The sequence below is a fragment of the Argentina silus genome, assembly GCF_951799395.1.
Source record: "Argentina silus genome assembly, chromosome: X".
In the NCBI taxonomy this organism is placed as follows: Eukaryota; Metazoa; Chordata; class Actinopteri; order Argentiniformes; family Argentinidae; genus Argentina; species Argentina silus.
Genome location: NC_139653.1, coordinates 37032480 through 37057236, shown reverse-complemented (window position 1 = coordinate 37057236; position 24757 = coordinate 37032480). Strand labels below are relative to the sequence as shown.

At 41.3% G+C, this 24757-nt stretch overlaps 1 protein-coding gene across 2 annotated transcripts in view; it reads left to right on the top strand.

The window, feature by feature from the left end:
• LOC310823253 (cGMP-dependent protein kinase 1-like) overlaps nt 1-24757 on the top strand; it is a gene marked incomplete at its 5' end in the record, with an annotated part of 93283 nt that overhangs the window by 7374 nt on the left and 61152 nt on the right. For both annotated transcript variants that reach the window (XM_083696056.1, XM_083696055.1), the window contains one exon: nt 4647-4813. In XM_083696056.1, the coding sequence (XP_083552182.1) occupies nt 4647-4813 (167 nt within the window). The remainder of the gene's footprint in view (nt 1-4646; nt 4814-24757) is intronic.

Genomic DNA, 24757 nt, shown 5'->3' with positions numbered 1-24757 from the left:
GGCTTCACTGAGGAACAGTCAACACGAAGGGAGGTTTGTTATTTGAAGAGGAACAAGTAATTCATTCTATTTTATAGCTGTCAGCTTTGTGTTGCTGCAATACCACCCACCCAGCTAGCCATTCTAATCTACTGGCCTTTGTTTTCCTGGATTGAGGCAAATATGGTCAGCTGGCTGGCTATTTGTCCTTGCTGAAATATCATATGAGGATACATAGTGCCAGCGCGGTCAATTCAATTGCAATTCAGTCAACTCAGGAAGTGATTTGGACTTCTAAATCAAAAATGGAAAAAAAAGGTTGACTTTTCCAGTTTAATGAGAAACGATTGAAAATGCCCTCATTTCTTATCAGTAAAATTCAACTGATCCCAACGCTATTGAGTATGTGCCCTGGCTGAGCAGAGGTGTCTGCTGAGGACAGAGAGAGCCAACTTGGCCCTGCCTTCACATGTCTGTCTGTCTTGAGATCTACTGAAGAGGCTTTCAGTAAGGGCTCAGTGAGGACTCCAGGGAAGGTAGTGAAAATGGAAATGGATAAAGGCAGTTAGACTAATACATACTGTCTAAAAGTGTGTATCTCACATTCACCCACTGTCCTTAAGATATCACTCAGGAAACTCTGTGTGATTTTATCTAAAATGTGTCTACAGTTGACAGGTTGTGCATGATGTGATCTCTATCATTAGTTTTAGATTCTAATAATGTCAGTTTGACATTGATGGATTATGATTTATTCCTATTTTTTTTGGTTGGTAAAAACAAGCATTGTGATTGGCTGAGAGCATTGTGCATTGTGATTGGCATTGCCCAATTGGCCAAGATAATTTAAACTCATTATCTTGAAGAAGCAGACATTAATGATTGCAAAACACTTGTAGGTACACAGGAATGAGTCTCAGTTCTGGTTCTACATTGATTAGAGCAGAGCAATGTGATGTTTACTCAATGGGTAGGGATCAATATCTCACCCCTAATCGGACGATATTATCTCTTACAATTTATTTTCTCTGATATGATGCATTAGCATAAAGGCTAAATGTAGGTTTGGTATCTCAAAATTTGAATTTTTTGGGTCTTTATTTTCTATTCCCCTCATTTGGGCTATGGAATTCACTGGTTTGGGAAAAGGCTGGGGGGTACAGTAGCTGCATACTGTACAACTGTTCACAGAACATTCTGTGGGATTTTATGAAAATGAAGGCATTGCTCTTTCTGTTCTATTTTTATTCTCTTTATCTTTCCTTTTAGTCTTCTGGAATGTGTGTAACCCTGTGTATCTCTCTCTCGCTCTCTCTCTCTCTCACTCTCTCTGCCCCTCCCTCCATCCCTCTCCCTGCCTCCTTTCCTTTTTTCCCTCTAAAAGAGCATATTTTCTCCTTTTAAGGAAGAGACCTTGTTCAGTCCCCATACCTGACTGTTGGAACAAGGCAAACAGGTCTTTCAAAAGAGGAGAGGAGAGATGGGCTGATGTATAACGGGATGGGCTAGTCTGGCACTGTAGAGGGCATGGAAGGGGGGGGGGGGGGGGCACTGGAGGCTCTACTGGGGGGGGGGGGGTCTGAACTCTAATAAATGAAGCCAGGGACCCTCACTCCTTTCCTGTGTGTAAATCTTTCAGGGGCAGGGTTGTGGTTAAGGAAGGAATCTTCCGGAAGAATGCAGATTGCTCTTGGGAAACAGGACTGCTGTGTTTTAAGACACTGCCTCTCCTCTCTTTATTGTGCTCTTCCTTATTTCTGAGGGTTAGGATGAAGGCATAGGGCTGAAAATAGATATATAGAAAGGCAGTGTTCTAGAGTACTGATTTTTTGTCACAATATGCCAGAACATTTCAGGACATGTCATTATGACAATGTTGTAGAGGTTGTCTTAAGTTGGGTTGTCTGTAGCTGTCAGGGAATCTCTAATAAGAGAGTGCTTTTAGAGAACGGATCGTTCTTTGAAGAATAACCAAAGGGTTAGGGTTAGGGTTAGGTTTAGCCTTAGGGTTAACCCTAACCCTAACCCTAACCCTAAATACAGCAGGTAATCTTTTGCACAATGTTTCTTGGATGTGAAATGCCTATTTGGAACACTAATGATTGCAGGTTTCAGTTGAAGATGTTTTGGAATGTTGAGTATTTCTGCTGCAATATTAGGTTTTACAGTCAGTTTGTCTCTGAGAACCCAAGTGTTGTACAGGTACTGTTACATTATGTACAGGTACTGTAAAGCTTAAAAAACATTGACATTGGTTGGAAATCTCCCTTGTAAAACCATGTCTGCTTCCCCAGGCTCAACCTGTCTTCTCAAATGAATATCAAAAGCAGAGACCAGCCTAGTGTGCAGTTGAAGACATCTCCCCAGTGTGCGTGGTCGCTCTTAAAAAGGGAGAGGTTTGTGTATTGCACTCTGTTTTCACAGAATGGGGGTGGTACTTTTAAAGCATGGGCAACACTTCAAACTGGTTCCCTTTGTGAGTTCTATTCCCAGCATAGTTTGAGGGGTAGACACTGTTCCTGTCCTTCTTTTTTTTTATCAACATCAAGCGACATAAAGCTTTTCTCTGAAGACACGTCTTCTTGTTGGATTAACCTTGTTACATTTAATTAGCCTCATTTACAGAGATGGGTTACACTGAGCCACATGACACTCAACTGACTAACTCAGCCTCCAATGACAGATCTCCCTATGAAACCATTTACTATTATTATATCTTATGTTTATTTATCTAGATACAGTATGTCAGTTAAAGATACAGCGTGTAGTTTTGCATGTTGCGGCCCTCTTTGGCCACACTGGAAATGTACAATATGCTGTTTTCTAATAGAGGCAAATGTGTGCATATCCATGGAAACAAATGCCTCTCTCCTTTTGTGGAGTTGAGATGGAGTGATGATGTCACCTCTATATAGGCATCCTCCTCTATAGATACATGCTTCTCTCAGCTGTGGGGTCTTTGTATTACCTCATAAACATTTGCTAAATGGCAATGACTGACATTAAATATAATATTTTTTATGGCTTTCTAGTGTCCTGCACGGCTCGCCCCCTCGCTCTTCCTCCCTCCCTCCATCTCTCTTTCTCCCTCACTCACCTCATTCTTCTGTCCTCCCTTCCACCCTTCTTGATTACTTTCTTCTCACTGGTCAATGTTTACCTACTGTCACTCTGCCTCTTTCTCTGTCCTCCTCTCCCCCCTTTACACTCTCCCCATATTCAAATATCTGTTTCTATCTGTTTCCCCCTCTCTCTCCCTCCCTTTCTCCTTTTACTCATCTCTCATGCCTCTGCCATCTCACAAATTCTCTCTCTCATGTACTCTCACTCCACTCTGATTTTCTCTCTTCTTTCTTTCTGTATCCCTCTGACTTCCTACCATTATTCTATGATATCATCACTCAAAATGTTTATTTGGATTTGTCACATGACAAGTTAGCTACAATGTTATAAGCAAAATGTGTCTTAACCTTATCTAAATGCTACAAAGCTTTTGGGGAACCCACTAGTTTGGGAAATGTATAAGCAAACAACAATTTGGCTTTAAAAAAATTGAATTCTCTTTCATATTACTATCTCATTCCACCAGGCTTACTTTAAACCCGGCGTCCCTTCCAAATCAGTATTCCCTTAAAAACAAGAAGGCAGCTCTGAAAATAATAGAAAGATTTGCATCATATGCTGTGTTGTTAAGCTTCATGCATACACCCAACCTCTTGATTACTGCACATTAGCTTGGATGTGTTCATTGCTGTCTTCCGGAGTTAAAGGTTACACTGCATATTCATAGGAGGGAAATTGCTTATCTTAGTTCACTGCAGTTCAGAGCTCTTTGGGAATTGTCCTTGTAGCACAGTCTAAGCCAGGGGTGCCCACACTTTTTCGGCATGCGAGCTACTTTCAAAATGACCAGGTTAAAATGATCTACCTACATCAAAAAATACTAAATATATATTGCGAAATATATACATGCGAATGCATGGTGACACGTGACCCGTAGAAGATAAGCGATCTCAGACTGGCTGCATTGTACGTCAATCAAGTGGCGCACTCACACTGGCTCAATTGCCTCGCATTGAAGCACAAATGTCCGTTGTAAAAAAATTAATTAATTAATGTCACGCGATCGACCCGCACTTGTTTATTGAGTTGTTCCGGTAGTTTCACCTTGAAACCATAGAATTGAGGAAATCTTTTGTCAAAGCTTCCTTTTCTAAAGATCTGTTAGAAGCACAGTTGTATTAATAGGCTAGAAATGCATTACTGAAGACACTGAAGTGCTCAATATCAGTGAAGTAGTTGAGGATCTAGTTGTTTGGGGTTTGATGTGTTGCTCAGTGCCTATACTATCATTCCCTTAGGAGGGTGTAAAATAGAGGAATTTTTTTAAAGGTGTGAGGTGAGCAAAAGAGAAATGTTTGGGGTATTCATCCACCTACAGTAACCAAAATTAAGGGAAACACTGATAATGTCAGTGTTACATATCCTTAAAATAGAATGCTACACAATATATGATGTTCATGTATAAATTATATACTTCTACAGTATACCAAATATGTATGCACTCACTGTACTGTAAGTCGCTTTGGATAAAATAGTAAATGGTATACCATATATTAGTACTCTAATCTAATTTTCTCAACTTCTTTTACACTGTCTCTCCCCAGGTCCAAGGACCTGATCAAGGAGGCCATCTTGGACAATGATTTCATGAAGAACCTGGAGCTGTCTCAGATCCAGGAGATTGTGGACTGCATGTACCCTGTGGATTATGGAAAAGACAGCTGCATCATCAAGGAGGGAGATGTGGGATCTTTGGTCTATGTCATGGAAGGTACTCTAACACTCATTTAGTGTACACGTTTATTACAATTCTATTGTTGTTGCATTGGTAAGATGTTGTTTATTTCAATCATCTCTGTTCTCCTCCTGTGTAGTTGAGATCAGGTAAATGCTGTAGTATAACCTGCACAGTGCACACAGATGGAAGGATGAAGATGATACTGTTTGGTACAGAGCGTATTCTTCTCAGAGATGTATGTTAGTGTGTGTGTGTGTGTGTGTGTGTGTGTGTGTGTGTGTGTATGTGTGTGTGCTTGTGTGTGTAGGCATGTGCTCTGTGCATGGGTGTAAAGGTTTCCTTGCTCGAGGTAGATACTAGAACAGTGGCATTTAAAGATATTGTGTTTCTGTGATTTTACCCACCGTCATATTGATTGAGACCGTCAGAGGGATTTTTTCTTTTTTTATAGGCTGCTGAATTTAATTATGGAAACATTTCATATATTCTATGTGCCATATTGGATCACTCCTAGGAAGTGGGATTCCATTAAAGATCAATACAGCATTTTATCCATTATAGTGTATGGTATGTTTTGATATGTTTTGCGACAGTTCTGAAAATGTATAAAAAATTAAAAACAAGAATAACAGGATTGGAAAAGTCATCAGTCCCCTTATTTAATACTTTGTAGAGCCACCTTTTGCTGCAATTACAGCCATCAATCTGTTTAGATATGTCTCTACTAGCTTTGCACACCTAGATTGGAGAATATTTGCCCATCCTCCTTGCAGAATTGTTCGAGTTCAGTCAAATTCCGTGGTGAGCGGTGATGGACTGCTCTCTTCAAGTCCATCCACAGATTTTCTATCGGATTTAAGTCAGGGCTCTGACTTGGCCACTCAAGGACATTCACCTTTCTATCCTTAAGCCACTGCGTTGTTCTTTTGGCGGTACGTTTAGGATCGTTGTCGTGTTGGAAGGTGAATGAGCTGCCCATCTTCAGCTGTCTAGCAGAGGGATGCAGGTTGTCCTCAAGAATTTGGGTGTACTTGGCAGCATCCATTTTCCCTTCAATCCTGACCAATTGCCCAGTCCCCGCTGAAGAGAAACATCCCCACAACATAATGTTGCCACCACCATGCTTCACAGTAGGTATGGTGTGTTTTGGGTGGTGTGCTGTGTTTGGTTTTCGTCAAACATAGCGCTTGGAGTTCAGTCCAAAAAATTCAATTTTAGTCTCGTCTGACCATAAAACCTTTTTCCACATGGCAACAGAATCTTCCAGGTGTGTTTTTGCATAGCACAAACGAGACTGAGTGTGGCACTTTTTCAGAAACGGCTTCTTTCTTGCTACCCTGCCATACAGGCCAGCTTTGTGTAAAGCTTGTGAGATTGTTGTCACATGTACAGACAGACCAGTCCCAGCCATAAAGACTTGTAAGTCCTTCAAAGTTGCCTTTGGCCTCTTGGTAGCTTCTCTGATCAATGTCCTCCTGGCTCGGTCATCCAGTTTGGACGGACGGCCTGATCTAGGCAAGGTGTTGGTGGTGCCATACGCCTTCCACTTCTTAATGATGCTCTGAACGGTACTCAGAGGGATAGCTAAAGCCTTTTAAATCTTTTTGTAGTCTTCACCTAACTTGTGCCTTCCTCCCGGAGGCCTTTTGAAAGTACTTTTCCAACCATGGTGAATTCTTTGCAGAACCTTGCACTTCTAGTAGTGGAATCCTCAAGAAACAGCTGGTTTTATTCTGAAGTAATCAAAACCACTACAATTGATGTCAGGTGGGGGGCAGTTAGCCTGGTGTTTGATCTGGAAGTTGATTGGTTGCACCTGAGCAAGTTTATAATGGTATACTCTAAGGGGCTGATCACTTAACCAAACCAGGTATTTCACTAATTAATTTTTTATAATTGTCCAGAATTTTTAACATTTGTATTCTCACTTTGATGATGAGGTTTATAATGTGTACATATAGCTCAAAAAAGTTAGATTTGATTTATTTTAATTTCCAGGGTGATTGTGTAATTTCACAAAAAGATTTCACAGGGTATGATGACTTTCTATAGGCACTGTATACTGTAAGATGTGGCTGCAAAAGTTGTGTATTTGTGAGAAGATTAACCTCAGTCCTATTTGAATGACAGTGCTAGAGAGACAGTGTGTTGAACATTTGAGTTAATTTTTCGTTTATACAGTATGATTGAAATGGAATCCACTCTGTTTGGCTCAAGGAGGGCTGTGTATAGATCCAATCAGAGTTTGAGAGAGCTGTTGCTGTGAGAGCCATGCACTTCACTGACCAATGGTAGCTCTTCTTTTACATTAGTTTACCCTTCACACACCACACTTGGTCTGAATGCAGAGACTGTCTTTTTATACAGTACAGTACATATACACTGTCTCATGCTGCCCAGCCTCCTCAGGGAGAGTGTGTGTGTGCCTTCCATTTCCTCCATCTACTTCAAGTCTGTTGGCCCCCCTGTTGAGTGTAAGTGTCTCCCTCACCATAGAGCAATAGTAAGCAATACTGAATTATGATGATGATAACCATACATATCATCATCTGAATTAATAAATTCACAGAGAGTGATGTGAAATAAACTGAAGTGGAGCATGTTTGAGAGGAGTTGTTTGGTGACTCAGACACCCCATTCAGACTTGGTCTTAACATGCGGTCCTCTGGTTGGACCACAGATGACCAGATCTAGATCTAATCACAGATGGTAGGGCCAGACCAGCATTCAATTGTGTTTGCATTGTGAACGGATTCAATCCCTGTCCTATGGAAAACATCTCCGATCATACCTATACCAAAGACCCTTCCCCTCTGAGCTGAACCACTACAGGCCCATAGCCCTCACCAAGATTCAAGATTCAAGATGGTTTTATTGTCATATGCACAACAATTACAGAGCAATCGCTGGCCCAAGACTTAAGAAATGAAATTCTTAAGTCTTGGGCTCCTCCAACAGTGCAATAAGAAGTGTAAATAATAAAAATAAAAGAAACAACAACAATAACAATAATTACCTAAATACAAAACTAAATAAATGTAAATGTAAATGTAAAATGTAAAAAGTGAAATGTAAACAGACGTTTTTATCCAGATGTCGACTGGTATAAAGTGGCATTTTATAAAGTGGCATGTTATAAAGTGGCATAGTTAAAGTGTCATTGTGGTGAGCTAAGTAGCTCAGGAGTTCAACAGTCTTATTGCCTGTGGGATGAAACTGTCCCTGAGTCTGGTGGTGTGAGACCGGATGCTGCGGTAGCGTCTGCCAGACGGGAGCAGCTGAAACAGTTTGTTGCTGGGGTGATGAGGGTCTTTAATAATCCGGTTAGTCTTCTTCCTGCAGCGCTGAGTGTAGAGGTCCTCCATGGATGGCAGCTCCGTCCTGGTAATGTGCTGGGCAGCTTTCACCACCCTCTGTAATGTCTTACGGTTGAGGGCGGAGCAACTGCCGTACCAGGCGGTGATGCAGCCAGTCAGGATACTCTCTATGGTGCACCTGTAGAAGTTGCAGAGTATCCTGGAGTCCATGTTGAACCTCCGCAGCCTGCGGAGGAAGAAGAGCCGCTGTCTTGCCGTCTTTGTGATGGCGTCGGTGTGGTGAGTCCAGGTCAGGTCCTCGCAGATGTGGACCCCGAGGAACTTGAAGCTGCTGACTCTCTCTACTGCCGTCCCGTTGATGGTGATAGGGGCGTGCCCGGCTCCCTGCCGCTTCCTGTAGTCCACAATCAGCTCCTTAGTTTTGCTGAGGTTGAGCTGGAGGTTGTTGTCCTGGCACCAAGATGTCAGGGCTCTCACCTCCTCTCTGTACGCCGTCTCGTCGCCGTCGGTGATCAGGCCGATGACGGTCGTGTCGTCACCAAACTTGATGATGGTGTTGGAGCTGTGTGTGGCCACGCAGTCATGTGTGAACAGGGAGTAGAGGAGAGGGCTGAGCACGCAGCCCTGGGGTGCGCCGGTGTTGAGAGTCAGGGTGGATGATGTGGCGCCTCCTATCCGCACTGCCTGGGGTCTGCCCGTCAGGAAGCTCAGGATCCAGTCACAAAGCGTGGTGTTGAGCCCGAGGTCCCTGAGCTTCACAGCGAGCTTGGAGGGCACTTCATCATCATGAAGTGCGTAACCCTCTTGTCATTCCACAACTGAATACCTGCACATTTTCCTACAAGGCCGACTGAGGCACGGAGGATGTTATGGCATGCTACCTCCAAACACTCCTTGAACACCTTGAGTCTCCTGGTCACTACGCCAGGATACTTTTTGTGGATTTCAAATCAGCCTTCAACACCATACAGCTCCATGAAATTATCATAAAACTTGACCACCTCAAAGTCCCATCACCCCTCATCCACTGGATCCAAAACTCCCTCAGTAACAGACCCCAGGCAGTAAGGGTAGGCAAAACAACATCACCAATCATCACCACCATCACCTGTGCACCTCAAGGATGTGTTCTAAGATCATTCCTGTACACACTTAGACCAATGACTGCCCATCCCCCAACACTACCTATTTCAAATACTCTGATGACACTGCCATCCTAGCACTCCTTAAGGACAATAACTCACTCTCCGCCAACTAACATTCCATCACACAGTACATGTACTTGGTGTACATATCCTGGAACATTTAAATGATCTTGCTACTATTAATTTCGATAAAAATGTATAAAATAGATAGGATCTTGAAACCGTGGAGAGGGAAACATTTGAGCTCTGCAATCGCAAATGGGCCAAGGAAGTCTTCTACAGTGATTGACCGAAGAGCGCTGACTATAATTAAGAAAACCTCCAATACAACTGTCCCACAGATCAGGAACACTCTCTAGGAGTTACTCGTGAATGTGTATGTGTAATAGTTACCCTCAACAAAGATGGTGAGGTTACAGTTTGCTAAAACATACCTAAAAAGCCTGCAGAGGTCTGGAAAAAGGTCTTGTGGACAGATAAGATGAATATTATCATATATCAGAGTGATTGCAAGTGGAAAGTTTGGAGAAAAAGGGATCAGCATACCACCTCATCTGTGAAATATGGTGTGGGGGAGGGGGGGGGGTGTTATGGTTTGTCATGACTAGCTGCCACTAGGACTGGCTAACTTTTCTTAATTGATAATGTTACTGCTGACGGCAACTGCAGAATGTATTCTGACATGTACATAAACATCTTGTCTGCTTGAGTACAAGCAAATGCCAACTAGAGAGTTTTTCAGTGCCAAAAAGTGGAAAGTTTGTGACTGACCAAGTCAATCTCCAGAAATCCAAATCCAATAGAACATGCAATTCATTTCCTGATGATAAGATTTTAGGCAAAAAGACCTCAAAACAACTGAAGATAGCTGCAGTACAGGCCTGGCAGAGCATCACCAGAGAAGATACCCAGACCCTGGTGAGGTCAATGGGTAGCAGACTTACATTTAAAAAAAAAACATTTTTTACATTTAGCAGATGCTTTCTCAAAAGCGACTTACAACAATACATTTGTCTAAAGTAAGTGAATCATCTATACATCAGTCATTATAAGCAAAAATCTATGCTTTTTTTAAAAACATTTTTCATTTTATTATGAACAGCAGTTAATTGTAACTGTACAGAGGGGTATTGGGGGGTGAAGAGGTTTTTAGGAGGGACAGTCAAGATGTAGCCTGAAGAGATTTGTCTTCAGTCTATGGCGGAAGATAAGAAGTGACTCTGTAGTCCTGACAGCAGTGGGAAGCTCGTTCCACCACCGGGACGCCAAGACAGTGAAAAGCCGTGACTGAACAGCGCGACCGTTGCATTCTCGTAGCGGCGGCACTGCCAGGCGACCAGCCGAGGTGGAAGAACCGAGAGGTCGGGCAGGGGTTTGGGGGCTGACCATTGCTTGCAAGTAAGGAGGGGTTGTTCCCTTTACCACCCGGTAGGCGAGCACCAGGGTCTTGAATCTGATGCGAGCTGCTACCGGGAGCCAGGGAAGGGTGAGGAGGAGGGGGGTGACATAGGAGAATTTGGGGAGATTGAACACCAGACGGGCAGCAGAATTCTGTATGAGCTGCCGAGGTCTGATGGCGGAGGCGGGGAGCCTGGCCAAAAGTGTGTTGCAGTAGAGGTCACAAGTGCCTGGACCAAGAGTTGTGCTACTTCTCTTGTGAGGAATGGACGTATCCTTTGGCTGTCGCTGTGATGTTTGCCGCAGAGACAACTACCATAATTTCCGGACTATAAGCCGCTACTTTTTTCCCACGCTTTGAACCTCGCAGCTTAAACAATGACGCGGCTAATTTATGGATTTTTCCCGCTTTCACAATCATGCCGCCAAAAAACTGAGCAAAAAACACATGTGACTGTGCTCAGTTTTTTGGCGGCATGAAGCTTTCATTAGATCAATGAAATTGCCGAACGGGTTAAGGTGAAACAATGTAACTGTTTAGATTAAATCGAGCGCGCTCAAACTTCCCATCATTCTGATTACGGTAGTCATTTTGTTGTTGACGAGAGCGACAATGAAAACGATCCAACATCGGATGAAGCAATTCTGAGGCTATTCAACTCCGACACCGAAGGAGATGACTTCAGTGGTTTCAGTGCACAGGAGGAGGAAGATAGTGACCAATTACTTTCTTGGTAGGCTACTGTTTACTGCTAATTTTTTATTTTTGTTACAAGCCGTGTTTCGTTAAAGCCTATTTAATTTTGGTACAAGCCGTGTTTCGTTAAAGCCTATTTATTTTTGTTACAAGCCGTGTTTCGTTAAAGCCTATTTATTTTTGTTACAAGCCGTGTTTCGTTAAAGCCTGTGTAAAGTTAATTTGTTTCAATGTACCGGTAGGCACCTGCGGCTTATAGACATGTGCGGCTTATTTATGTTCAAAATAATTATTTTTAAAAAATTCAGTGGGTGCGGCTTATATTCAGATGCGCTTAATAGTCCGGAAATTACGGTAAGTATAAAAAGTGTTAAACCAATATGTACACAAATACCTTCAAATAAAATCTGAGAATCTATATTTTACCTCATTGTAATTGTTTGATTAAAAATACAAACTTTTGGAGTATAGAGCAAAAAGAAGAAAAATGCCCACCATCAAATACACATTATCTGAAAAATAAATCAATTTTAAGTTGGTCTGATTAAACACTTGGGGTGACTACTGGACGGTTCTCAGAGGAGGCTAGTTCTCGTTCAAAGGACGGTAAAGGACGGTAAAGGACGGTAAAGAACGGTAAAGGACGGTAAAGCATAAAATGCATTTCATTTATAAACTTCCCCAAGATTGAATAATAAACATCCTCTTACGCCATTTAGCTGACGCATTTATCCAAAGCGACTTACATTGCATACATTGCATACATTTTTCAGTATATATGGTCCCAGCAGGAATCGAACTCACAACTTAAGCATTGTTAGCACCATGCTCTACCCAACTGAGCCACAGAGGACCTTGTTTCTCTTCAATTCAAATCTCATCATGTCTCAAATCTATGATATTCATCTGAAAAAAAAACGAACAAAAATATCTTATTTAGGATATCTTTAAAGGATATCTTAAAAGCAGACAGCATTTACAGTAGCAGCTGCATAACAATTGCTCAAGCAACGCTGCTGTCTGCTTTTACATTTTAAAAGCAGACAGCAGGTTGCTTAAGCAATTGTTATGGAAGTGTGAAGACACATCTGTCTTGTTGTTAACCAGTGTGCTTGTGTGAAGTACTACTATATACAGTACCAGTCAAAGGTTTGGACACACCTTCTCATTCAATGGTTTTTTCTTTATTTTTTAAAATTATTTTCTACATTGTAGATTAATACTGAAGACATCAAAACTATGAAAGAACACATATGGAATTATGTAGTAAACAAAAAAGTGTTAAACAAACCAGAATATGTTTAATACTTTAGATTCTTCAAAGTAGCCACCTTTTGCTTTGATGACAGCTTTGCACACTTCTGGCATTCTCTCAATCAGATTCATGAGGTATTCACCTGGAATGGTTTTCAATTAACAAATGTGCCTTGTCAAGAGTTAATTTGTGGAATTTCTTGCCTTCTTAATGTGTTTGAGACCATCAGTTGTGTTGTACAGAGGTAGGGTTGGTACACAGTTCTATACAGTGAATAGCCCTATTCGACTACTGTTCTAATCCATATTATGGCAAGAATCACTCAACTAAGTAAAGAGAAACGACAGTCCATCATTACTTTAAGACATGAAGGTCAGTCAATCCGGAAAATTTCAAGAACTTTGAATGTATCCTCAAGTGCACTCGCGAAAACCATCAAATGCTATGATGAAACTGGCTCTCATGAGGACTGCCCCAGGAAAGGAAGACCAAGTTACCTCTACTGCAGAGGATAAGTTAATTAGAGTTACCAGCCTCAGAAACCGCAAATTAACAGCACCTCAGATTAAAGCCCACATAAATGCTTCACAAAGTTCAGGTAGCAGACACATCTCAACATCAACTGTTCAGAGGAGACTGCGTGAATCAGGCCTTCATGGTCGAATTGCTGCAAAGAAGCCAGGAAGAACAACAAGAAGAATAGAATTTCTTGGGCCAAAAAACACAAGTGGAAATCTGTACTTTGGTCTGATGAGTCCAAATTTGAGATTTTTTATTCTACCCGCCGTGTCTTTGTGAGACGCAGAAAAGGTGAGCGGATGGTTTCTACATGTGTGGTTCCCACCATGAAGCATGGAGGAGGAGGTGTGATGGTGTGGGGGTGCTTTTTTTCAAGGCACACTTAACCAGCAAGGCTACCACAGCATTCTGCAGCAACATGCCATCCCATCTGGTTTGCGCTTAGTGGGACCATCATTTGTTTTTCAACAGGACAGTGACCCCAGGCTATGTAAGGGCTATTGGACCAAGAAGGAGAGTGATGGAGTGCTGCATCAGATGACCTGGCCTCCACAATCACCTGACCTAAACCCAATTGAGATGGTTTGGGATGAGTTGGACAGCAGAGTGAAGGCAAAGCAGCCAACAAGTGCTCAGCACCTCTGGGAACTCCTTCAAGACTATTGGAAAACCATTCCAGGTGACTACCTCATGAAGCTGATTGAGAGAATGCCAAGAGTGTGCAAAGCTGTCATCAAATCAAAAGGTGGCTACTTTGAATATTTTAAAATATAAAACATATTCTGGTTTGTTTAACACGTTTTTGTTTACTACATAATTCCATATTTACATTTACATTTATGGCATTTAGCAGACGCCTTTATCCAAAGCGACTTACAACAATACATTTGTTTAAGTAAGTGAATCATCTATCCAACAGTCATCATAACACAAAGTAATCAATGCTCACACCAGGGGCCTTTGGCAATCGTAATGCCAGTAGGCTACTTTTTTTTTAAATGTATTTATTTTAAATATATTTTATTAGCAGGAGAAAACTTGTACAGGGGGGTAGCAGGGGAGAAGAGGTCTCGGGGTTAGGGTTAGTATAGGGGGGGTAGTGAGGGTGAAGCGGTCTTTAGGAGGGACTGTTAAGATGTAGCTTGAAGAGATGGGTTTTCAATCTACGGCGGAAGATCGGAAGTGACTACAGTCCTGACCGTAGTGGGAAGCTCATTCCACCAACGGGGCACCAGGACAGTGAAAAGCTGTGACCGAGTAGCACGGCCACTGCATCCACGTAGAGGCGACGGTACCAGGCGGGCAGCCGAGGTGGACAAGCGGAGTGATCTTGTATGTGTTCCTTCATAGTTTTGATGTCTTCAATATTAATCTACAATGTAGAAAATAATAAAAATAAAGAAAAACCACTGAATGAGAAGGTGTGTCCAAACTTTTGACTGGTACTGTATGCAAAATCTTGAAGAGTTGAAGAGCCATATGGTCTATGTTTTTTTCTTTGCATTGTGTCATACCTTGTAGGACTTAGGTCGTTGGATACAAATTGGAAATCAATTGGACACATTAACATTTATTTCTCTACATTACCTATCAGAGCTAAAATGCTGGAATAAAGGTGGATTGTTGGTGTCATGCCTAAGCGTTTACAAGAAGAAGTGAAATACAAAAAAAGCATATTTGCAAAATGGGTGAGAATGTTCTTTCAAATGGTCTTTTTTCTAGCACAAGTAACAATGCTCAATTTTGTTTTTGACGCTTCATTTTAGGATGGTTGATGTTGTTTACAACTCTAATCTCCTTTTAATCTGATGCTGTAGCTAACATTGTCTCGATTTACTCAATAATGTTCATAATTGCGTCACCATCATTTTTAATCGTACTCACGTACAGTATAGCTAATCTAATATGAAAGCAATCAGAAAATTAGACTTTTAACCATATGTTTACATTTCATTTCATTCATGCATATTTTATTCACGTTATAATCCTCTTTAGTTTCTCCTGCCACTGTCACCTCTCTGTGACCTTCTTGTACTTTATCTCATACCCTGGGCTGGTGTTTGATAAAGCCCCCAGTGCAGTAGACCTGGAATGGAGAGAGTGGAAAGCGTGGATCCTGATTTTTGTTGTTGTTGTTGTATAGAATCCTCTCATGGGCAATTAATTTCCATTTTATTCATAGCTTTAGACATTTTTTAATGAACTATTTTCATATTTTATGTTGTTGTTCCTTAACAGCAGTTGTTGATGTTCCTCCAGCCTCAGTTAACCCCAGGGCTGCCAGGCCGGAGGCTGTGCAGCCTTCAGCACGAATGGAGAGCTGCTCTCTGAGATTCAGTCAGCCTTATACGGCTGAAGTTTTTTCATCTCCTCTTTGAGTTGGGAGGTATTGGTTGGTAAATTCAGAGAGATGGACTCTGTGTTCACTGGCCAATGAGGCGAGCCAAAGAAGAAAGGCTATTAAGCTCAACTTTCCCCTTCAGTGAGCCAAGCTCAGAGGTGCGATTGATTACGAGTGCAATCATGACCCAACTCACAGTGCCAAGTATAAGCGATTAAACTATGAGAATTTCATGTGTCTCGTATTTACAAGTTGCTTGGCCATTGCATTGAAAACGGCTGTTTTCCTATCATAATTTCTCCACTGTTACTGAATATTTCTCAAAGCAATTTGGCACGTTGACTCGAGTGGTGACAGACTAAATATAGGCCAGTTTTCTGAAACATCTGTTCAGCCGTTTTCATTAAAACAGATTGTGTGAAGATTTGGCATTTTCTATAGCAAAAGTGTTGTGCCACAATAACAACAAAAAATACAACTTTGTTTACAAGAGGCCCTAGAACATGTGGGAGTAACATAAAGCAGTGCAGTTAAATGACTAGAAGTTTGAATGTGCAGCGGTTTTCTTTAAAGTCCATATTTTGTAATTTCAATGGAAAAGTCAATGGATAAAATGTCTATGTTAATACATGCTTGTTACGACTCTAGATGAAAACTCGTCTACGTCTAGGGGCTGTAGAGGAGTCGCAACAAAAGGTAGTGCACCGAATTTATTGTAGGAATTAAACAACAACAGGCCACAATCCAACTATTATACAGGTATTTATTTGCTCAGGGCAAACACAAACACAAGACACACGCCAAGGAGAAAAGGGAACTACGAGTGGTGCCAAAGCAAAGAAATCATAAACAAAAGTGGTGTCCTAAACTAGTGCAATAATAGTCTATACTATCAGGGCTATGCTAAAGTGCTATGCTACACTAGACTAATACATACATGGGGTGGCACCCACTCCTAACCTGGTGAATTGTAACAGAGGTGAGCCTACATGGTGGAAACGTAAACCCATGGGTCTCTTACCTATTCACCTTACCCCTATGGCGTACAACTGAGAGACAAATTATGAGAAAAATAAGTAAACAATGACTTAAATCTAACAAAAGAAAACACGATGTAAACTAATACGTATGTGATTCGAACAAACAGGAATCGCGAGTCGACGGCTAACACAAGACAACAATGAAACGGGTCGACTCCTCTGGATTGTTAGCTAGATGCTGCCCTAATTCAATGTCGGAGCTTAAATCCTCTCTCAATTACAATATTAGTCCTACGAATTCAGATTAAACTAAATTAAAGTGACTGTTGGCAACTATACATTTTCCTCATGCCATAGCTTATGTCCCAGTATAACAACCATATTGGCGGTGAACCCACCAAGTACAGTCAGCTTACAACAACAGTAGGTAGCCAACCTCATTGACGGTCGTTTTACATTTCATCATCAAGCTGCGTTTATAGCTAGTAACATATCTCATTATAAATTTGTTAACAGTATCTCACACAACACAAGCCTAATGTTAGCTTGCTAGGTACTGCTGGCTAGTCTACGAACTAATAACAATGTAATAACGTGTAACAGAGTGTGTGTAGCTAGCCACCTGTATATGTCTCTCCAGCAGTGGAGATAGCCAGAAAATGATGAGCGCAGTACATCCCACATAATCCAGACATCCAGTGGCGTAGAACACTGCAAACTAAAATGATTTCCTATCTTGTACTCTACACTCCACACATGTTGGGTTGATACTCTGTCGTGTCTTAAAGATTCAGATGTTTGGATTGGGAATTCGCCAAAAGTGCTTATGTTGTTGTTCTTCACTGTTTGCAACTTTGTAAATACAAATGACTCCTCAGTCTAGGCCTATGCAAGGCCAGTCTTTAATCAATCATCTCGCTGCGGGTCAAATGCGACCCACGAATAAAAAACGTCCTGCGATATACCTAGTTTAGGAAATGTGAAATGTGGCATAACTTCTGAAAGATTGGGCTTGAGACAAGCGTTTTCAGCACAATGTGCAACCATGAAGGTCATGATGCTGTGTTCCGAGTTGTCCCCCCCACCTTAGTTGACATCTCTAAGAGTTTCAGTAAACTTTGCCTTTACTGTATCTGCCAGCTAGCTTTTATGGTAAGGGATAGGGGGTGGAAATATGTTTGATATTTGGATATTTGGTACAGGCTTACATTTACAATCCTATTGATTGAATTATTGATGAAAATTGCTTCTCTATGTAGTAAATCCAGAGTGTTTTGTAATCTATGTGATGGGGGTCTGAGGGAGATCATAAAGTTGTTAATGTTATGATTAGTGTATGTAATCTAACCACACACACACACACACACACACACACACACACACACACACACACACACACACACACACACACACACACACACACACACACACACACACACACACACACACACAATAGCCTACTACTGCTGCCTTTTGATTGTGACCAGTAACCTACACAACTCCCATGAGGTTATCCCAGTGATTGATATATAAATGCCCAATATTCATGGAAAAAAAGCTACTCTCAGAGTGAAGTGAACATGTTTACTTTGCAATACAAAAATGTTACCATTACAGTGCATAGCCCAAATGGAAACCCAGATTGGCTATTCTTCTAACAGTCCACTATATTACCTCTCTGAAGACTAAGTATTACGCTGTTTGAGAAAAGCAAACAAACAACATGCCCAGTGGCCTATATCTTTAGTGATTGTAAATTGTTATAAAAAACACATATTTCATAGACCAATTGCAAGCTATCAAAATGAGTGAAGCTGAGGATGGAGAATTGTTTATGATATGACATTGGTCTGCATCTACTGTTACCATGTAATTTTATAGTCTTGATTTAGCCAAAGTTAATGGATGAGTAAATTAACCCTTGAATGAATGCTTGAATAGATACTTCAATTAGTAGGCCATTGTAATGGGAGGGCTGTAATTGAGGTGACATTTACAAGGCTCTCCCTGCATTCTGCCACATTTGCTCAGGGGAACGGGATGTGATCAGGGGCAGAAAAGGGTGGGGAGAGAGAGGTGCTTCGGCTAAAATAGAGAGGGGGAGAGGGAGATGATATGGAGAGACAATCAGACATGTGGTGTATTGTATGGGATCTGATATCATACTCTATACATTCTATTCTGAATAGATTTTATTGCAGGAGTGAACACACATAAACTACACAAAATGCCTAAACAGTGCTATCCTTCAAGCACACATTACATTTTTATTTCTGTGCAAGTATTCCTGAACGATTTAATGCAGACGAATCAATAGTCACTTACTCTGAGAGCAACAACACAGAATATCTCATTGACCTCTAGTCACCCCCCCTCTCTCTGACCCCTGTCTATTTCTTTACCTCCATTCATCAACCTCCATTACATGTCTCACTATGACCATTCTCTGTACTCCTTTCTCGACCTCTCTCTCTCTTCACCTCTCTCTTTGTCCTCCTCCATTCTTTATCCCAATGTTTCCTCCCTATCACTCAATCTCTTTTTTTCCCCCTGCCTCCTTTTCCCCAATTACACTATTTCCATTCTGTCACCCATCTCTTTCTCTCTGTATGATTAGCATGCGAAAGACAGGGTTTCTTTCCATACCTGAGTGAATATTGATTCTCTTTTCCAGTCCACAGGGTTAGATGAATATGCTTTATTGGGAGACTTAATGAGTTATTTGTGAAGGTCTTTATTTCTAACCGTGAATAAATCTGCTTTGGAGAGTTCCTCAGGTATAACAAGTGTGTGTGTGTGTGTGTGTGTGTGTGTGTGTGTGTGTGTGTGTGTGTGCGCGCACTTATACCACAACTTACTTGAATACGCTATTCTAATTGGCTGAAGAAGCATTCTGCAGTGTACATTACCGCTATAGTCCATACCACCTATGGACTAGTGTGCCTTAAAATAAAGTTAATGTAGCTGTCAAAACATTTTACGTTTAAGTCATGGACAATTGACTTTAGTCTCATTCAAATAAATGGTTGAATTATTTATGTTTTAGTAGCTGTGGTATAAGTGGACTAATTAACTCTGAACCTCAGCAAACAGAGGTTTATAATCCACCTCAGCAAACAGAGGTTTAAAATCCACCTTGCGGAGGTGAATGTCCACGTTGTGGATTATTTTCCAATGAGCGCAAACCTGGTTACTTATATGCTTATACAGTATGCACAGTATACAGTGTCTGTGTCTGTGTGTGTGTCTGTAAGTGTAATTGTGTGGACTAGGTGAGTTATTGGTTGTAGTCCGGATATGAGGTAGACACTCTGCTCTGGTGGGATAAGATCACCTCCCTGCTCCGCTACACAGAGGGACAAATCCCACACACACGCAGAAAAGTTGCTGTACACAGCAGACTTGAGTACATGGATACACACACACACACACACACACACACACACACACACACACACACACACACACACACACACACACACACACACACACACACACCTCTTTTGATTTTTCTTTGAAGCTACCAGTGGTCATGATAAAATATGCGGCTTTGAAGCTCTAACTTTTGTGTTTTCAGTGATTGCATTTCCTGTGCTCTAGATTTTAAGACATGGTACAGTGAGTGCTTAAAGGAACACATTGAATAGTTTTTCAAAATTTAGTCCATTAATCCAGCATGTCACTGAGGTCAAACCATATTTTGGGATAACAAGCAAGGTATATACTTGTTATTTTATCACTTTCATTGTACAGAGACACTCTCATTGAGACAAACCAAACATCTAGTTATGTCATGTCCATGGCTTTATTTGGTCTTGAATGGTCCAGTGCATCTCATAAATCATTGAATTGAATCATATTCTCTTCCCTCCCTTCTCCTCTCCCTACCCTCTACCAACCCTCTGTTGGTATCCCATCTATCCCGGTACTGTTACATTAATTCATTTCCTTCAATTTTGCTATGGTGTTTTACAAAAAAGTATAAATCTTTAATTTCATAATGCTTCTACACCTTTCGATAAAAAAAAAAATCCCCATTAATATAGTCATTAATCAGTTAGACCTGGCATCTATTAAATCACCCAACAGTACCTTGGGTAGGTTCAGATGAAACTTACCCTTGTACGTAGAATACCATACCTGAACTTGTGCCTAGAAATTAGCCACAAATGGACAGTACCAGAACAGATTTTTTCCTCATTCCTCAATTTCCTCATGGCAAAATCTACAAAGGGGGAACTGTTCCAGGCCCCAAAGGTAAGTATCTGTTTAGTGCAGTAGCTAAGGGTTATATAATTGGTGTACCATACTACCATCATGTGCCAACTTCAGTATCTCTTGCAGAGGGTAACTGGCACGAGAATTTGAGATACACTGGGCCAATGGTCTTGCCCAGAAGTGGCATGAGAACCATTTCCAGAACGCCACCATTATCAAAGTAACCCACTGTACCCTCACCATACTCCTTCTCTGGATGTATTTTGGCATAAAGAGGGAAGCATCTTTTTTCTGTTCAGCAATAAGGTTTTCTCTAGACATCGAAATGTCTACCTTCTGACATTCTAATTTCTCAGAGACCCTACCACCTTTCTCACCTTTAGGGTTTTCAAAATTGAGGTTTATCAAAGTCAGGATTGCACATAAATATCTCAGACAGATCAAACATGGTGGGATTGTTGACATCCTCCTCAACAGCAGACTTGCTCTCAGAAATCTAGTCTAGACTAGTGTTAATGTATGCTAACCCTTTCGCAGTCTCATACTCTGAACTCTTAGCGAGGGAAAAGACAGTGTAAGGCCGATAAGAAGAATGATAGACATGGACACTCCAGTGAAAAGCGATAGTTTAATATCTAGATTGTGCCCTAACTTCCATGGGAAAAATAATCAAAAGAGAAGCCCACGATTGTAGTTCTCCTTCTTTTCCACTCTCTCGGACCAGGACTTCGCACTCCCACACAATCACGTACTCTCCCCTCTCAGCCAATCAGAATCCCCCAAAACATTCCCATCACAATAAGAGTCTCACAGTAGACATACTCTATATCAAAATAAGTGTCTCACAGCAGCATACACTTTCTGAACTTTTACGACAAGATCACTTTGGAGGAGCAGTGACCAGACATTGGGCTGCCATTTTAGGGTCGTGCAATCTGTTCAAACAGAGTAAAGTACACGTCCACCTCCTCTTCATTGAACAATAGTACAAGTCGGTTGTTCCGACCAAAATTGAACTTTGAGGTTCAAGGATTGGCCGACTGGATTCGGAGAGCTTCCAGTTCTAACTCTTAATCGAATGGCCTGCTCCCCCACTTGTAATCGGAGGGCATGCTCCCGTTTCCTTTCTCTTTTGGCATGTGTGAATCTCTTTTCACATTCTTTTCCCCTTTTAGCACGCTTCATGTGTTTCCTTTTTGGCACGCTCATATTCTTTTTCCCTTTCGGCACGCTCTTTTTCACTTTCGGCACGCTCACGTTAATCTACAGGATTCTCAGTGGCATCTGCCCCTGCAACCTTGTTTGGTCTCAGACATCTTGGGGAGGACTTCTATCTCCACCAAGGGAGCAGCAAGTCTCTGACGGCTGCCTTATTAGTGGCAGATGACACTGGAACATCATAAAGATTTGAAGATTTTCTTTGAAGGCTTCTAAATCAAACTCCATGGCTTTGAATGTATGCCACTTTCAATTATATAAATATCTGGGCAGTAGAGCTTTGGTGTAGGTGACTACAGCAACAACAATAATCGTGTGAAACTGAATCCAGGATGAGCCCTCACTAGTTACATTTCCTGAACCAACCCCTCAAAAGTGTAGGAAGTGAGAAGGCTCAAAAACCCCTTGACAATCAAACAACGAAAAAGGGTTCAAAAGGTTTTCTGAAAGGCATCCATGTGGTAGCTTAAACCCATATGGACAATCGAGGGGACTCCGACCAGTTTGTACACCTATCTACACTCGATCTCGCCACAAAACCCGAACACAAAACCTGTAACAATTGGAAAGATCTTGTATGAGTTTTTTGTTGTCCTGTATATCCCCACAAAAACCCAATTCCATGGTATAGAGACATCCACAATAGTGTTGTCACCATTCTTAAATGATAAGAAAAAAATCAGCCAAAGTAAAACAATATTAAATAACAGAACATGTAAATTCTTTCAAAGATAACATTATTTTTTTATGAATTAAATAACAGAAGAACATTTTGAATATAAAAATGTAATAATCATAAATAATAATACTTTGTTACAAAGATTTGAACTTTTTCAGACAGTTACAACAACCAGGAACTTGAACTATTTTCTGTGGCTATTTGCCAGACACCACTTTGGCCAGGTTCTTGGCCAGGAAAACAAGAGTGTCAATGTGGTCCTCAGGTAACCTTATGCATGTAGGCCCACAGATGATTCCTGATGTGCTGAATAGGCATTCTGAAGCACAGCTTGAGGCTGGAATGCACAATTGTTTGGCAAACTGTGCAAGGGTGGGCAGGTCAGCTTCATGGCTCTTCCACCAGGTAAGTGGGTCTTCAGAAGCACTTATCTCTTTCATTTCTTTGTACACCAAAAACCCACTGGTAAGTTTGTCAGCAGAGGTTTTGGGAGTCATGCCCACTCTCCCAACCCCAGCCACTGCTGACTCAACCGTTGCCCCCTCTTTCCAACCATGATGCTGGACAGCAGGCTTTTCAGGTCCGTTTTTCTTGTCTTTGTTGCTGCTGATGATTCTCCTTCATGTTGCTGATCTGCCTCTTGGGTCTGCTCCTCTGGCTGTGGAACTGTGTCAGCTTTCTGCAGAAACATTTCCTTTACCTCTTTCTCCATTGTTACAAAACGTATTAAACCTAGGGTCAAGGAAGGTTGCTGTGTTGAGAAAGGTCTGCAACAGTATGTTTCGCTTCTTTAGGTCATCTCTTATTTTTTCTTTCATGTCAAGGGTAAGGATGCTGTCTGCCTCATCCTCTGTCACACATGAAAATATCTTCCAGGTCAGGGGCACGGCAGAGGACAGTGTGGGATCTCTCACTCCACTTAATGCGTCAGTGAAATTAATCGCATGTGCAATTGTTTAGTGTTGTCTTTCCCAGCCACACACGACCACTGCATGCAGCGCACATGCCAGAGCGCATTTTATATTATATTAAATTAAAGTGTGTTTATCTGTGAATTTCTGATGTCTGGAATCAGATACACTGGACCATTCAGGAAATGAGACCAGCCCATTAGTATACTTTAAATGTCACATTAATCTGAGCACTAGCTAATGTGCGCTAGCTAATTAGGCCCTGTCTAAATAAATAAAAACTCCGCATCATGGATAATGCTAATTACAAGGCTGTAGCTGCCTGTGAATGGCTGATGAGCATGTACACTGGCCTACTAGCCTCTCTATCAATCAGGCTGTCAGGCGGGAGCGCTAATGTGCCTTTGATGACGGGGGAAGTGGCAGAGATAAAATTGCTGGGTTATGAAGTTGTAATGATAGGTAAAGGATGATGGCAGGGGGAGTTGTCGTCTCACAACTTTCCCAGACATATCTTGATACGCCAATTTAGTGAATTTATACACCACTTCAATGTCTGGCAATATACTGCAACAACTCTGTTACCCTGTTTATGTACTTAAGAATAGTGATCAAACCAATTCCCCACCTTTTCCACTGTCTTTTGACTCTCTCACGACCTGTTCATAAGCATCTCTCCACAGGTCTAAGACTGCCACAGAGTTGATCTTAGTGAAAAAGATTTGAAGTGCTCTTGCTTCAACTTGTGGAATGTCCAACGACTATATTAGGCCTCATATTGCATGAATCCTTCCCTCTCTCTCCCCCCCCCCCCCTCTCTCTCTCTGGTTCTTAATAGGAGAGAGAGTGATGCATGACGTGTAGCTTGAATGATCCCACTGCTTAAATGCTGTGGTAAAATCTAATTATTAATGTTACAGCATGTGATCAGGAGGAATTTTGAAATCTTTATTCAATTTGGCTAATCATTCACCAGGATCTGTAATAATGAATAAAGTTAATTACAGTATGGTCCATACCATTGGAAACTTTTTAACCATGAAAACCCCAGTATGGATTTTACAGGCAGTAAAAATAAGTTTTTGTCTTCTGCTCAACAATCTTTAGACTCATATGACTAGACTCGACATATGACTAGACTCATATAATATATTATTTTCAAAATCATGTGATATTCTGGTTGTCCCTAAATGTTCCCAAAAGAGCAGTCTCTGACAGTTTTCTAAAGAAAAAAAGACCAATTCAAGCAACATATTCAGGAGCTGGCCAGAAGTTGCCATTAGGCACCAATCTAAGATC